This window comes from Cricetulus griseus, chromosome 2 (assembly GCF_003668045.3).
Source record: "Cricetulus griseus strain 17A/GY chromosome 2, alternate assembly CriGri-PICRH-1.0, whole genome shotgun sequence".
In the NCBI taxonomy this organism is placed as follows: domain Eukaryota; kingdom Metazoa; phylum Chordata; class Mammalia; order Rodentia; family Cricetidae; genus Cricetulus; species Cricetulus griseus.
In genome coordinates, this window is record NC_048595.1 from 428,514,606 (window position 1) to 428,528,889 (window position 14,284).

Sequence of the window (14,284 nt, forward strand, 5' to 3'; positions counted from 1 at the left end):
AGAAACAATAAAGAGCCAAGCACAAACCTACATGCCCCTGCTGTCTTGACTGATGAGTCTTTCAGGGACCCTGGACCCTGTGATACCACCCGTCACCCTGAGATTGACTGTGTCACCCTCTTGCCCAGCTAGATTGCCCTATGGCCTCCCAGGCTGCAGTCTGTGTGCTGTATAGGGGAAGCTGGATAAGGGGCTTCTGTTAAATGCCACAGTGCCGCCCCTTTCCTTAAGCCTCCTATCCTACCTTCAGATCATCTGGACATCTGGGTGAAGGCAGGGCTGGGGACAGTTCTCTTCCACAGGCTGACTGGCTGGCCTCGAACTCACAGAGATCTGCCTGCCTCTGCCTTCCGAGTACTGGGATTAAAGGCGTGCGCCACCAACGCCTGGCTACTTTTTTCTTTTTTTTGAGACAGTATCTCATATAGCCCAGACTTGCCTCAAACTCCCTCTGTACCCAAGGTTCAACTTGAAATTCTTGATCCTTTTGCTTCAGTCTTCCAAGTACCTTTTAACCCTTTCTAAGGCTCTTTAATACCCAGAGGCCAGTCCAGGCAAAGTAACAATGTTCATAAAAGTGCAGACAAAATTTTTACATGGCTAAGAAGGCTCAACACTGAGAAAATGTCAACCTATCTTTCATCCATATGCAATTCCAATGGAATGTAGTGTCATTTACATACCAAAGGGAGCCAGGGGAGGTGTGCTGCACGTACCCCTACCCTTAGTGCTGGGACTCAAGAGGTGGACATTCAATGCCAGCCTGGGCTACTGAGTGAGACCCTTGTGTAAAAAACAAAAACAAATCCAAACAACAACACCCAAGGACACACAAAAGGAAAATTTGAGAGAGTAAGGGAAAACAAGAGGGGGTGTACAGGAATTATTAAAGAAAAGAAAAAGAAGAAATAAAAAGAGAAACTAGAATAAAACACATTGTGAGGCCACGATAACTTTGTATAGCAGTTCTCAACCTTCCTAATGTTGCCACCCTCAAATACAGTTCCTCATGGTGTGGTGACCCCAACCATAAAATTATTTTGTTGCTACTTCATAACTGTAAGTTAGCTACTGTTAATAGTTGTAACGAAAACATCTGATATGCAGGATATCTGATATGTGACCCCCAAAGGGGTCACGACCCACAGGTTGAGAACCCTGACTTAGAATGTTTTGTTAATGAAAAGGAACCGTATAAGACATTCATTCATGTACTAAAACAAGCTTCACATATGTATGGATCACTGGTGTGTGTTTGAGGAGGCATTTCAGTCTCTGGGGGAAGACTTATCAATAGCTTAGAGACAACTGAGTAGCCCAAAGGTCTGGGTGCAGGCATGAAGATTGTCTTTCTTTCCATTTCTTAAAACATGTTTCAGGTCAATGAACGATTTTAGGAACATGATAAGGCCTTGGACCTGAGGCTCCATGCTGCTCCTCCCATGTCTAAGTGACTGCCCTTTAAAGGAGGTAGAAGATCGTAGAAAAAATCAAAGAGATGATGAATACATTCAGGTGTAGTGGGGATTCATTCTGCCAATAGTTTTGAGGTACCGGCCTTAGGGAGGGGCTTTGGTGTGCCGACATAATCCCTTATAAGGAAGAGGAGGGTCTCTCTTGCTCTCTCTCTTGGGTGGTGATAGGAGACCTGATGGCAGGCAGCGTCCTGTACCTCCAGGGCTCTTTACCTTCATTGTGTGTGTTCCCCAAATAAATATTTGTTATTCTTTTGTTTTTGTTTTTGTTTTTGAGACAGGGTTTTGAGACAGGTGGCTTTGGAGGCTGGAACTAGCTCTTGTAGATCAGGCTGGTCTTGAACTCACAGAGATGCATCTGCCTCTGCCTCCTGAGTGCTGGGATTAAAGGTGTGCGCCCAGATCTTGTTATTCTTTTATTTGGGCATTCATGGACTTCCTTAATCTGCTCTTCATATAGGTTTCAGGTGAATAAACCAATGAGGCTTTAGCCTTAAAGTCCCTACCAGTCATTCTAAAACAGCTTTCCAAAATCCTTTAAGGTAGTGTTGTCTTTCTTCCCCCTTTGGATACACCTTTGTGTTACCAGTTTCCAACTTTCCTGAAGCAGGTCCATTTTGAGGATCCACTCCAAGTCCACACCTTAGCCACCTGGTCATTCCGTCTCCCACATGCTCTAATAGAGTCAGCCTCTCACAGAACACGGACCAGAATGACAGTCAGTGTCTTTATGTGAGTTTAGAGCAGGAAGCATGAGCAAAGAGTTGTCTATCTTTGAAACTCACTGACTTCTCTGGAGAATGTCTGGGCTGAGGCCCTGGCCCTGGTGGATAAGACTGCCATGGCAGCCTGAAAGAAGATTCTAGAGCCTTGTTGTTCCCCATCATCTGAGTGAATTATGTGTACTCATCTTCTCCATACAGGGCAAAAGGACACCTAGCTGGGGGTGGGGGGTAACCTCACTGTCCTAAAATAACAGCTCAAGTGTCCTTAGGGTGGTGGACACTGGGGGCTCCAGACTCAATGAGACCTCAGACATCCCTCATACAGGAATCCCCTTTCCAGCCTCATCCCATTGAATCCTTTGTGGCAGTACTCTGGAGGCCCCTCCACAGGGGATGCTCTGAAGCGAAGCCTTTCCTTCAGATACCTGTCTCCTGGGACTGCACTTGCCTGTCCTCAGACAGGAGGCCAATGCTGCCCTCCACCCCCAAAGGGTACATTCTGAGTAGAGCTTTTCTGAGCCTGCTGGCTCCTGTGAGCTAGCAGTGACTCAGGGATGGAGAAGACAGACCACAGAAGGTTCCAATCTCACATGGCTATGAACCTAGAGTCAGGTCTCCAGTCACCTTAGCCCAGTTGCTTCCATCGCAAACTCTCCCCGTTCCTTGAGATGCTGTGGAGCTTTCTACAAGACTCAGAGGCTTCCTATAGCCCGCAGGCCAGGCTCAGGCCATCTCCAATTCTCTCTGAGGAGGAGAGCAGGAAGGACTGTAGAGGCAGCTAGATCCCAGTGGGCACTTTCCTATCCCATCTGTCCACTCTGGCTGGACTCCAGCCCTGCCCTCTGAGGTCACTCCATCCCCCCTCCTTAGTCTCCACACAGCTCACCAGGGCACATATGCAAATGAATCAGTGACCTTTGATTCAATACCTAAAAATGTCAGCTGCCCAAGGACAGTTTTTATCTATTTTATTCACTATTATAGCCCTTGCACCCCAAAGAATACTTGGTACACAGTAGATACTCATTAAATATTTAAATACTTCCTGAATGAATACCCACTGGGCACGTTTATTTACTTTTCTCTATATTAAATATTCACTAGGAAGGGCTGGTGATACCCACTTCTTCACCGATTCAATGGATGTTTATCGGGGTGTCTCCTCACCTCATGTGCACATAGTATGCCATTACGACTTGGAGGATGGGGCTGGAGAGATGGCTCAGCAGCTGAGAACACTGGCTGATCTTCTAGAGGACCCAGGTTCGATTCCCAGCACCCACATGGAAGCTCACAAACACCTGTAACTGTAGTCCCAGGGGGAACCGATGCCTTCTTCCAGCCTCTGTGAGTATTGCATGCATGTGGTGTACACACATATATTCACAAACACTCACACACATAAACAAAAATAAAATAAAAATAAATAAAATCTCAAAAGCAAAAAACAAGGTATTTTATAGACCACTCAGAGGAACCAGGCACAACAGCTAGCACTGGGAAGGTTGAGGAAAAGTCATGAGTTTCAGACCTGACTGTTCTACATAACAAGTTCCAGGCTGACCTCTCAAGGCAAACAGACAGACAGACAGACAGACAGACAGACAGACAGACAACAAGCAAAAACAATTTAGATGAAACGTTCCTTGGCCCAGAGAGGTGGCATGATCTGCCAAGGTCACACAGCCATCTACAGCAAAGGAAGACAGGGCCTGTGGAGCCCAAATATCTTTCCATGACACCATAGACTTGTGATCAGAAGGCAGGACAGCCTGGCAGCACACACACCCAGCCTGGCGCCAGGATACAGGGTACTGTGGGGCCCATACTGAGGGACAGACAAACACCTTACAGCCAGCTGTCTTGAGCAACTGGCCTGACCGCAGCCTGACCTTTTCCAGTTGTCTCAGCTGAGCCAGCCTGGTCCAGGAGATGGCGCTAGCATCCAGCAGGGGCCTGAGCCTCCTCTACCCAGGCCCATAGAGCCTTGGGAGCAAGTCAAGGTATACCCTCTGAATGGACATAACAGGCAGGATATAAGCCATGTTCCAGGCCCTGTGCCAGGGCCTTTTAAATAGTTAATATTCGTTTTAAAATTTAATATAATTTAATAACATCACAACATAGGTCAGATCGTGTAATTCTCAAAACCCAGAGATGCCTTACCATTTTGCTGAGAATAAAGGCACCATGACCCACAAGACACTAGGCCATCTGGCCTTTTCAAGCTATGTGATCCATTTTGCCCTGACTGTGTTCATTCCCGTCAGCCTTGCTGGCCTTCTGGCTCTTTCCAGGATCCTCCAGGTACACCCCACATGGGTTGAAATGATTTGTGCAGCATCCCTCCCTTCCTCGTGCTTTCAAGACTGGCTTGAGACAGGCCTTCACCGTATAGCCAAGACTAGTCTTGAATTCCCATCTTCCTGAAATGCCGGGCCTGCAGGCATGTACCTACAGTCACTCTGATTACCCTATTTTAAAGCACCTCCCCCCACCACATCTGTATCCCCGATTCCCTGCTGAGTCATCTACATAGTATTTCTGTCCTCAGTCTTTACATTTTCTCTGTTGCTCTGTTTGTCAAATGTCTGCCTTTTCCAATATAAGCAACCCCAGGGACTGGCATCTTTGTCTGTTTTTTCCATGGCTATGTTCCTGGCCAATGGAATGGTGCCAGCCTCATAGGAAGAATTCATGAAATGTTTGCTGAAGGAACAAATACACCCCAGGTTTGGCTACCCCCATGCAGAGGTGAGGAAACTGAGGTTTAGAGATGTCACGTGACTTGTCCAAGGTCGCATGGTTCGTCCATTTAACCAACCAACTAGCCAATCAGCCAACATTTGCAGACCGTCTGCTGAATTCCCTGTATGGTGAAGCATGGTGTTAGTTAAATGGCTTTGGGTGGGGTGTTTTGTGCATGTGGTGTGTGGGAGTTGGCATGCAGGTGTACCACCCATGCACACATGTGAAGAGGACAGAAATTGGTGTTGAGTGTCCTTTCCATTGCTCTTCACCTTATATTTTAAGACAGGATCTCTCACCGAATCTGGAACGTCCTAATTCAGGTAGGCTGGCTGGCCAAAGAGGCCCTAGGATCCATCTGTCTCTCCTGCTTAGCGCTGAGGTTAGAGGTACGGATTTTACATGGCTGCTGGGAGCCTGAACACTCACTCCCATGCTTGCACAATAAGTGTTTTATGACTGAGCAGCCCTTCTCTGCTGATTGTGAGCTTAAAAACAAAAATGAAGCAGTATCTGTCCCTTTGTTCTTGGTGTTCTGTGCATCATGTCTTCCCCCACATTTTTAAACCCTTTTTAGAATTCAACTTACATTGTAGAATTCAATTCATCATTGGAGGTTGGCAGGGACTGGTAGACAAGGTGTGGCTGACTACAAAGAGGACGCACACGTGAATATTTAGGGCGATGGGACTGCTTTGTATGTTCCTAGGGTAGCAAATACACAATTTCATGCATTTGTCAAAACCCAGGGACCTGCACATCACAAAGAGTCAGCTTTAATGTATGCAAACTACATGAAAAGTCATTCCCCAAGGCTCTTAATCTTTATGGACATAATTCAGTGTTTAAATTGTTTCTTCTGTACTGCTCGTCTGGGAATGCAGGCTCACGCTCACAAGCACCATTACACACATGCATGCCTGCCCCCTCTACACACACACACTTTGACTTCAGTTTCCCAGAATGAAGATGGTTCATTTAACTGTCCAACAAGTCAAGAATGCTTTCCCCATCTCTGAATGACCCTGGCTTTCAGCTGTGCCCAGTGTTCATCCCTTTAGAGCTCATGGTCAGGTCTGGATCTCTAAAGGCATGTGCGTGTTTGTGTGTGTGTGTGTGTGTGTGTGTGTGTGTGTGTGAGAGAGAGAGAGAGAGAGAGAGAGAGAGAGAGATTGCAAATGGAACTGAGGGTCTCAGAAATTCTATGCAAGCGAGCCCCCTAATACTGAGATACTCCCTAGACCCTATACTTTAAATCTTTGTTGTTGTTTTGAAATGTAAAATAGTCAGCTGTCAGAAATAACACAGAAAGATCCTGGACACTTCATTTGTATTTTTCCAGGGGTGACATCTTGTACGCCTACCAGGAAAGTGACATTGGCATGGTATTCCAAGCTTATCAGATTTACAGTTTAAAATGCTCTCTTATTTATGTGTGCATCTCCCCAGGGGGATTCTCTCACTATACTAGTGAGAAGAGCTTCTGCACTATTGAGCAAGAGGTCTGTGTAGGTCTCAGGCTAGACTCACTAACTGCTGACCCTTGACCTCTGACCTCCATGTGGGAAGCCTCTCTACCTTGACAGTTTCCCTGCCCTTCCCTGGTGACCTGCCCTTCAGAGTGGGCACAGCTGAGAAAACTGAGCACCTGGAAAGGTAGTGAGGGACAGCAACCTGTGTCTAGTGGCCTGGGCACCTGTCTCTACTCGTGTGTGTGTGTGTGTGTGTGTGTGTGTGTGTGTGTGTGTGTGTGTAAAACCTCCACAACTATGGACAAAAGCTTGCAATCAGTCATAGTGCTTCCTGCCTTCGGAATGGAGCCCCACATTTCAAGCCCTCCAAACCCCTCTTTCACCATATTCTCCTCGTGGTGTCCTTCTGTCTCCATTGCCCTGGCTGCTTTTGCTGCTGGTTACATTCCTAGCCAACTACAGGTAAGGGCAGATTGCTAGAGGATTGGCGGTGACCTGGCCGGTGAAGGTGGGGTGTTGGCAGTAGTGAGTGCAGGACCAGCTAGGAGCCAAAACTCCACCAGAACTCCAGGGTGTGGGTCTTGTTGCTTACCAGCTGTAATGGAGATGCTGGGAGAGCCTTTTTTTGGTCCCTCTGCTCACCTCCGCTGGGGCCTGTTTCTCCATGCACCTCTCAGACATCTCCTCTGGACCTTTCTTCTTCCTCTCCTGCAGCCTAGTGAGGCTGGGGAGCTGGGCTGAAGAAAGGAAGTGGGCCTGAGCCCAGGGGTAACTCGACTCCCCAGCTACCGCTGCCTGGGGGCGGGGGTGAGGGGGACAGACATACCGTGGGGGGAGGAGATTCTTTTAGGCCAGCTCTGGCGATGGGGGCACTGGGAGAGAGAGAAGGAGCCACATGGAGTCCAAGTCCCCTCCTCTGCTACCCCCTCCCTTCACTGCTCATTCGCAACCCGAGCTGGGGGGCCTAAAAATAGTCCCCGAGGCGCAACCGCGGGCGGCCCTGGTGACCTTCTGGGTAGCACAGGCTGCAGGCGGGCGGGCAGCAGGAAGGCCGACCGCCGGCCCCATAGGACCCATCTCTTAAGGCACCATACCCCCCGGGGCGTCCCCCTGGCCACCCAGTTCTAGCGTCCCCTGCCCGTCTAGTCCAGCTCACAGAGGCCATGCAGAAGGGCCGGGGCACGCGAGGCGAGGACGCCGGCACGAGGGCACCTCCCAGCCCCGGGGTGCCCCCGAAGAGAGCCAAGGTGGGGGCCGGCAGAGGGGTCCTCCCCACCGGGGCAGGGGCCGGGGCGCCGGTCTTCCTGCGGCCCCTGAAGAACGCGGCGGTGTGTGCGGGCAGTGATGTGCGGCTGCGGGTGGTAGTGAGTGGGACACCTCAGCCTAGCCTCAGCTGGTTCCGGGATGGGCAGCTCCTGCCCACACCGGCCCCAGAGCCCAGCTGCCTGTGGCTGCGGAGCTGCGGGGCACAGGACGCCGGCGTGTACAGCTGCAGCGCCCAGAATGAGCGTGGCCAGGCCTCCTGCGAGGCTGTGCTCACTGTGCTGGAGGTCAGAGGTAATGCAGAGGTGGGGCCTGCCTGGCAGGGCTGGGGGCACAGGGGTAGAGACAGCGGCCCAGGCCATGCAATGCAGGTTGCAGTCCCTCACCACCTTCCCAGGTGTCCAGTTTTCTCAGCTGTGCCCAATGAAGGGCAGGTCAACAGGGAAAGGCAGGGAAAGTATGTCAAGGTAGAGAGGATTCCCACATGGAGGTCAGAGGTCAAGGGTCAGCAGCTAATGGGCCTAGCCTGAGACCCACACAGACCTCTTGGATGATAGTATGAAAGCTCTTCTAACCTAGTAGAGAGAAACCTCCTGTGGGAGAATTGCCCTCTTCTGCTCCAATGACAGACTTGAGACCTGGTGACCAGCCCCTCACAGATGTGTGTGTGTGTGTGCTTCTGAAGGGGCCATGGGAGGAGGATGGCCAGACCTTCTCTATTGAAGATCAACTCTGGGACAAGGATGGTGTGGTCAGGATCAGGCAAGGTGGAAGGGGTCAGATGTGTATGAATAGGGTCCAGCGCCTCAGCAGATGGAACTGAGGCTAGACATGAGAAGTGGCTGCTTGGGAATCCGTGTGCATTGCATGTCTGCCTGTGATGTGTGTGTCTCAGGCATTTGTGAGTTGTGGGAGGCTCCGGACTCTGGGGTGTTAATACAAATATGCAGAATGAGGGTAGACGGAGATGGTATTGAAAGCCTGTGGAACATATAACTACTAAGGTTCCCAGGTGAGTGTCCAGGTGACATGCTTTGGACCGATGTCCTTGCTATTGTGAGGGCAGAGTTCTAGGATGAGGTACTGAGGCCTGGAGAGGAGAGGAGCAGAAGCCTCACTCAGTCCTGTAGTATGGTCCTGTTGTAGCTGGTGGGGGGTGTCAGGCCAGGTTGATAGTCCTTGGGTCAATTTGGGGGTTTCAGTTTCTGAGCCAAACAGTTCTCTAAACCAAAGACAGTCTTGGACCTACAAAGCTTTGAAAAATGGAATTCTGAGGAGTAGGTTTCATTTGGTAGAGATGCAAAGGGCTGGGGGCAGAGGGCAAGTGTCACTGCTTTGGTCATTTGCTGAGAGACATCTCATTCCACTCGATGGTAGAGGACCTTCTCTATTGAAGATCAACACTGGGACAAGGATGGTGTGGTCAGGATCAGGTCTTTGGGACCTGGAGAGGAAGTCCAGAGAGGAAAGACCCCAGCAGGTGGAGGGGAAAGAAGGCTGGAATCCAAAGTACAGTCAGGTGTTGGAAGAGTCTCTCTCTCTCTCTCTCTCTCTCTCTCTCTCTCTCTCTCTCTCTCCCCCCCTCTCTCTCTCTCTCTCTCTGTGTGTGTGTGTGTGTGTGTGTCCTCTCTCCCTAGCTTCACACTGCCCATTTCCTAGAGTCTTCTTGTGGTCACAGTGGCCAGACCTGGCCTACAGAAGGCCAAGGGTGGCTTCCAATTGGCCTACAAGCTGCCAGTATAGACTTCCTTAACCTGGGTCTAGGGGCTGGAGCATGCTCTGGAAGAATTCTGAGCTGAAGGAGTAGATTCTTGCAGTTTTTATTTACCTATAGTCGGGAGTAAAAGAAGCTGAAAACGGACTGTAACTCAAAGATTAAGGTAGATAAATTAATAAGAATGCACCTGGGAGGAGAGAGAGAGATGAGATCAGGAAAAGGGAAGGCAGAGGAAGAGAGTGGTGGTCATAATGCTTGTTAGATGTTGGACAGGTCCACAGAGAACTGATGCTCCGAATGCTTCCTTGGACAGGTAAGAACAGTGTGGGCAAGAGAGGAAGGAGGTCTACACGGCGTAAGGGCTGGTTATGATGTACCAGGACTGCAATCCTGTTCCATCCTGGTGATCTTGGGGGCCTTTCTACTACTCAAGACATTCTGTGGGAGGGAAAGAGAGAGAAAGAGAGATTGTTCAGTGTCTTAGAATTCGCTACTAATCAGTTGGCCTGGCTTGTCACCTGTGAAGACAGGTTACCTCTAACCCGCAGCAGGGCTGTTTCCTTGCTGCTTTTGAATCAGGGTGGTATACTGGGCAGAGATAAGCCTGGACTGGACATACCTAGACATAGGGGTACAGTCTCCTGGCTGTCTTGGTGAACAGTGGGGACTGGAGTGAAGAAAGGCCTTGAGAGCTGCGGACCTGGGTTTAAGGCCTCCGACATTCACATTAGATGGGAGGAAGGGACTGAGCGGAAGCATGTCACCTTTGAGCACATACCCAGATGTACAGATACAAAGTGGCAAAAAGTTCTGCTGGGTGGGGGTGACTTTGGTGATTGTTGGAGGGTTAACTAGATGAGTCTGGCTTCTGCCCCTTCTATTAACCATCCCTCACATCCCTGCTCAGTGACAGCTCCTGGTCCAGGGAAGCTGAGCCAACAGCTCAGCATCACTCAGACTTCAAAGAAAACGCTCTTATTTGGAATCAACAGCAGAAACATTCCAGGAACCTGAGGAAGCCAAGCAGGGACCTGGCTACAGAAGGAAGGAGCAGTTTCCTGGCCATGACTGCTTTCTGGCTGGATGAGACAGGGCGATCTGAAGGCTCCTGGCACTCTAGAAGCCTGGGATGTTAGTTCAGGATGGAAGGGTCTTGGCAAGACCCTGGAAAACAAGTCTGCTGCAGGGTGAGAGTTTTGTAGAATGGGAAAACTCAGGTGGTAAAGGCAATAGGTTTAGAGTGTTGCAATAGGAAATAAAGAAGGTGGAGTGTCAGAAATTTGGGATGCTGGTAAAATCCTTAACATGTATTAAGGCATGCTATCTCATTTAATTATTTGATTAATAATCTCTGGTTATTATTGGACTTTATTAATATATAAAACAGCCAGGACTGAGGTAGCAGGGTTAGGTCTGGAAAGCTGGGACTTTGAGTCTGGTCCTCATTGCCCAGCCACAGAAAGAAAGGTGAGGACTACCTTTCTCCTGACAATAGCCCACTCCTCCTCCAACCCACCTCTAACACAGGTGAGCATTCTCTTTAGAAATACCTGGCTTCCATCCTTACATGGCTCCTCAGCAAGTGACCAGAACAAGTCTAGTGGTGCACTCAGATCACGGTGCATGTGTGGTTTAGGAGGAAGCCTTCTTGCACTGCAGGGCAAGGGGGTACAGAGAAGCTGAGAGAAGGGGCAAACAGGGGGAGCTGGTATGTGTTAGTTGGAACTTTATAGATATTGGTGTTAATCAGAAAGGCCAGTGGTTAATGGATGGCAAAAAACCATCCAGGGTACTTGAAGGCATGAAAGAGAGGTTAGATAGAATGAGGGACAGGTTAGGCCAGGAAAGGAGAGGAATACAGCAGAGCCCCCCCCCCCCAGGAAGGACTGTTCTATAGCCACCATCTTTTCCACCTGGACTTGGACAGTCTGTATAAAAAGCCATAAGAAACTACTGCGGAATTGGAAATGGGAAAAGAGTGTCACCATCCATGTGTGCATAGCACAGCAAGTGCCAATCAGAGGGAGGAGGAGGGGCCAGAGTGGAATCACAGAGGAACCCTGGGAGGTTCCGAGGGAAAAGGGAAAAGAAGAGCAGAGAAACCTCCCCCACTTTGCTGATTAGAGCAGAACGGTGGATAGTCACTTCTCCAACAGTTTTTTTGGGAATGAGCTGGGGCAGGAGAGAGGAAGGAAAGGCTGGATGAAGGGGGCTGTTCTAGAAGATTCACCACCAGTTCCCTACTGTGCCTTATCTATTGCTCACCTGCAACTCACTCCTGTGCTTACGGGGTGTCTCCTCTGTACCAGTTTTCCACCATTTTGAGTGCTTAGGGTACATAACAGGGTGTGTGTGTGTGTGTGTGTGTGTGTGTGTGTGTGTAGAACCAAAGCTATGACCAAAAGCAAGGAGAAACCGACAAAATGAGGCACCATCCCCTGTACAGTAGGGGAGCAACAGAGCAGGGTTGGAGGAAGAGAAAGAGAGAAGCTGAACAGTGGCAAGGAAGGAAGGTGGAGGAAAAAAGGGATGCCCATGGCTCAGAGGAAGGTCTGCCAGGAGGACAAGGCAGGCATGATCTTTTAAGAGTTTGGGGGGCTAAAGGGAATGCTGGCAGGGCTGAAATGGGGAAGGAGCAGAGTAGCACAGATGCTCTGCCATGAAGGAAAAAAAAAATGGGGGCGGGGTTCTTGCTTCGAGTGATCCCTCCCCAGCCAGGCCAGTCCTTCAGGTTGCTGCAGACTCAAGGCAGGAACACAAAATCCTGCCAGTCACTCTTCAAGCCCAGCTGTCCCATCACTCACGCCTTCTGCCCATTGGTTATTTTTGCTATGGAATGTGCCAGCCCCTCGGATTCTCCTGGGGAACAGGGGTTCATGTTACCCCCTCTGTCCACTCAGCTCCTCCATCTGTGAGATTGTGTATTTGGGGGTGTTCAGGGTCCTCTGGCTGGAACTACTATGGACAGACAAGTGTGCCCTCTCAATGCACATTTCTACACGGGTTCCCAAGTGTACCGTTAGCCGCTTGTCTGAGAAACAAGAATACCTATATGTAGCCAGAATGTAGGAGGCAGGATTTTAAGCCCCCCAGGTATGATGGTACATGCCTTTAATCCCAGCACATGAGAGGCTGAGTTTGAGGCCAGCCTGGTCTACATAGTGAGATCCAGGCCTGCCAGGGCTATAAAGTGAGACCCTGCCTCAAAACAAAACAAAGCATAATAATAATAATAATAATAATAATAATAATAATAATAATGTATCTCAAATGTAAACAACTACAGGAGTCAGGTAGAAACAAAAAAAAAAAAAAATGAGGGAGGTACCATTGTCAGCAGTTGAATGTGAGTGTGTTGTCTCACACTAAACTAAACCAAACTCATTGGGTCTGTCTCCGAATTTATTTCAGTGCCAAGGTTTTAAAGCAATAAGGTCAGGAGACACATGGACGAACCAGCATGTGGTTCTTTATGGCATAATGGTCAATAATGTACTCAGAGAACCCAGGCTCCCTCAATTTATTAGTCTTGCAACCTGGGACAAGTAATTGCTTTGTGCCTCTGTCTTCCTCCTTATGGGGACTAAATGAGTTGCTCACACAGAGTCCTCAGCACCATGCCTAGTGTAGACCAAGCAGGCAGTAAATGTTAATAATTAGTACTGTAGTCATAGCCGGGGACTGGCACCGCACCGGTGCATTCTGGGATAAGGAGACCTGTAGTGGTAACAGTTCTCTTAGCCTCAGCCACTTGTGAGTTAAATGCGGATGGGAATACTCCTAAGAGTTTCAGGCTCCTGGGGTTGTTTTGAATGAACTGGCATTTGTAAAGTGCCAGACACTTGGCAAAAGCTAATGAAACCTAGCTACATTATTACTAAGAAGGGAAGGTACAACTTTTTTGAGATGGCAATGCGTTGGCTGTGCTGAATAAGGTGGACGGGCAGTGGGGGAACACACCAAAACTCTTGTGAGATATAAGTTGACTTTGATTATTAAGGGTACTTATGAGCTCCTTAGCCTGCGCAGTTGTGTGTGTGTGTGTGTGTGTGTGTGTGTGTGTGTGTGTGTGTGTGTGTGTGTGTGTGGTGTAGATGGATGGATGGGAGGGAAGCATCCAGAAATTCGAGCCCAAGAGAGGAGGAAATCCCTTTTTTACTGTCCTGAGGAGCCTGGGTCCAAGTCAGCACATAGCCCCAACCCAAGGATCTTTGTGCTGAGTATGACCTAGGCGCCCCCACCCGGCGTTGTGCTCGGAGGTGAGTGGGGTGCTGTCTGACAGTATGCGTGTGCGCATGTTTGCGGACTACGCTAGAGAAGATGCTGATGACCTTCCATAGCCAACCTGCTGGAGGAAAGGGGATGCGGCGTGGAGGCCTCCTCTCGCTACCAACGAAAGTGGCCTGAACTGGAGGCTACTGCACGCCTTTCTGTGCCTCAGTTTCCCCATGTGCCCAGGGCCCGAAAGGCAGATGTGGGGTGGGGGTGCTGGCTGTCAGTGTCGAGAGGTGTTCCGCGGGGGAGGTGGAAGGCAGACGAGTACTGCCCCAGGGTGGGTAGAAGGGCTGCAAAAGGAAGGGTCGCCAGGTAGGGCTCAGGCTGGCGGAGGAGGGGCGGGCTCTGGGCGCAGCCGCCTTCTTCTTACCCCCACCCCGGCTTCCAAGGCCCGGCGGCTCCTTCCGCCACCCGCGCCGGCTCCGGCCCGCTCCCCAGCTCGCCCCCGGCCCCGCCTCGACTCCGCCCCGCCCCCGCCTGTCCCCTCCTCGCCCGGCCGCCGGCCCGGCCCCCTCCCCGCCATGAAGAAGCTGTGGGTGAAGAAGCGTTTCCAGGTGAGGGCTCCGGGGGCGGGCGGCGCCGGGAGGGGGCAGGAAGGGCTGGGCGCCC

General features: G+C 50.1%; 1 protein-coding gene across 1 annotated transcript in view; it reads left to right on the plus strand.

Annotated features, from left to right (window-relative positions):
• The first annotated feature begins 7,583 nt into the window (after positions 1 to 7,583).
• Speg (striated muscle enriched protein kinase) overlaps positions 7,584 to 14,284 on the plus strand; it is a 55,241-nt gene continuing 48,540 nt past the window's right edge. Inside the window, exon 1 of the mRNA XM_027397297.2 lies at positions 7,584 to 7,977. Coding sequence (XP_027253098.1) covers positions 7,584 to 7,977 — 394 coding nt within the window. The remainder of the gene's footprint in view (positions 7,978 to 14,284) is intronic.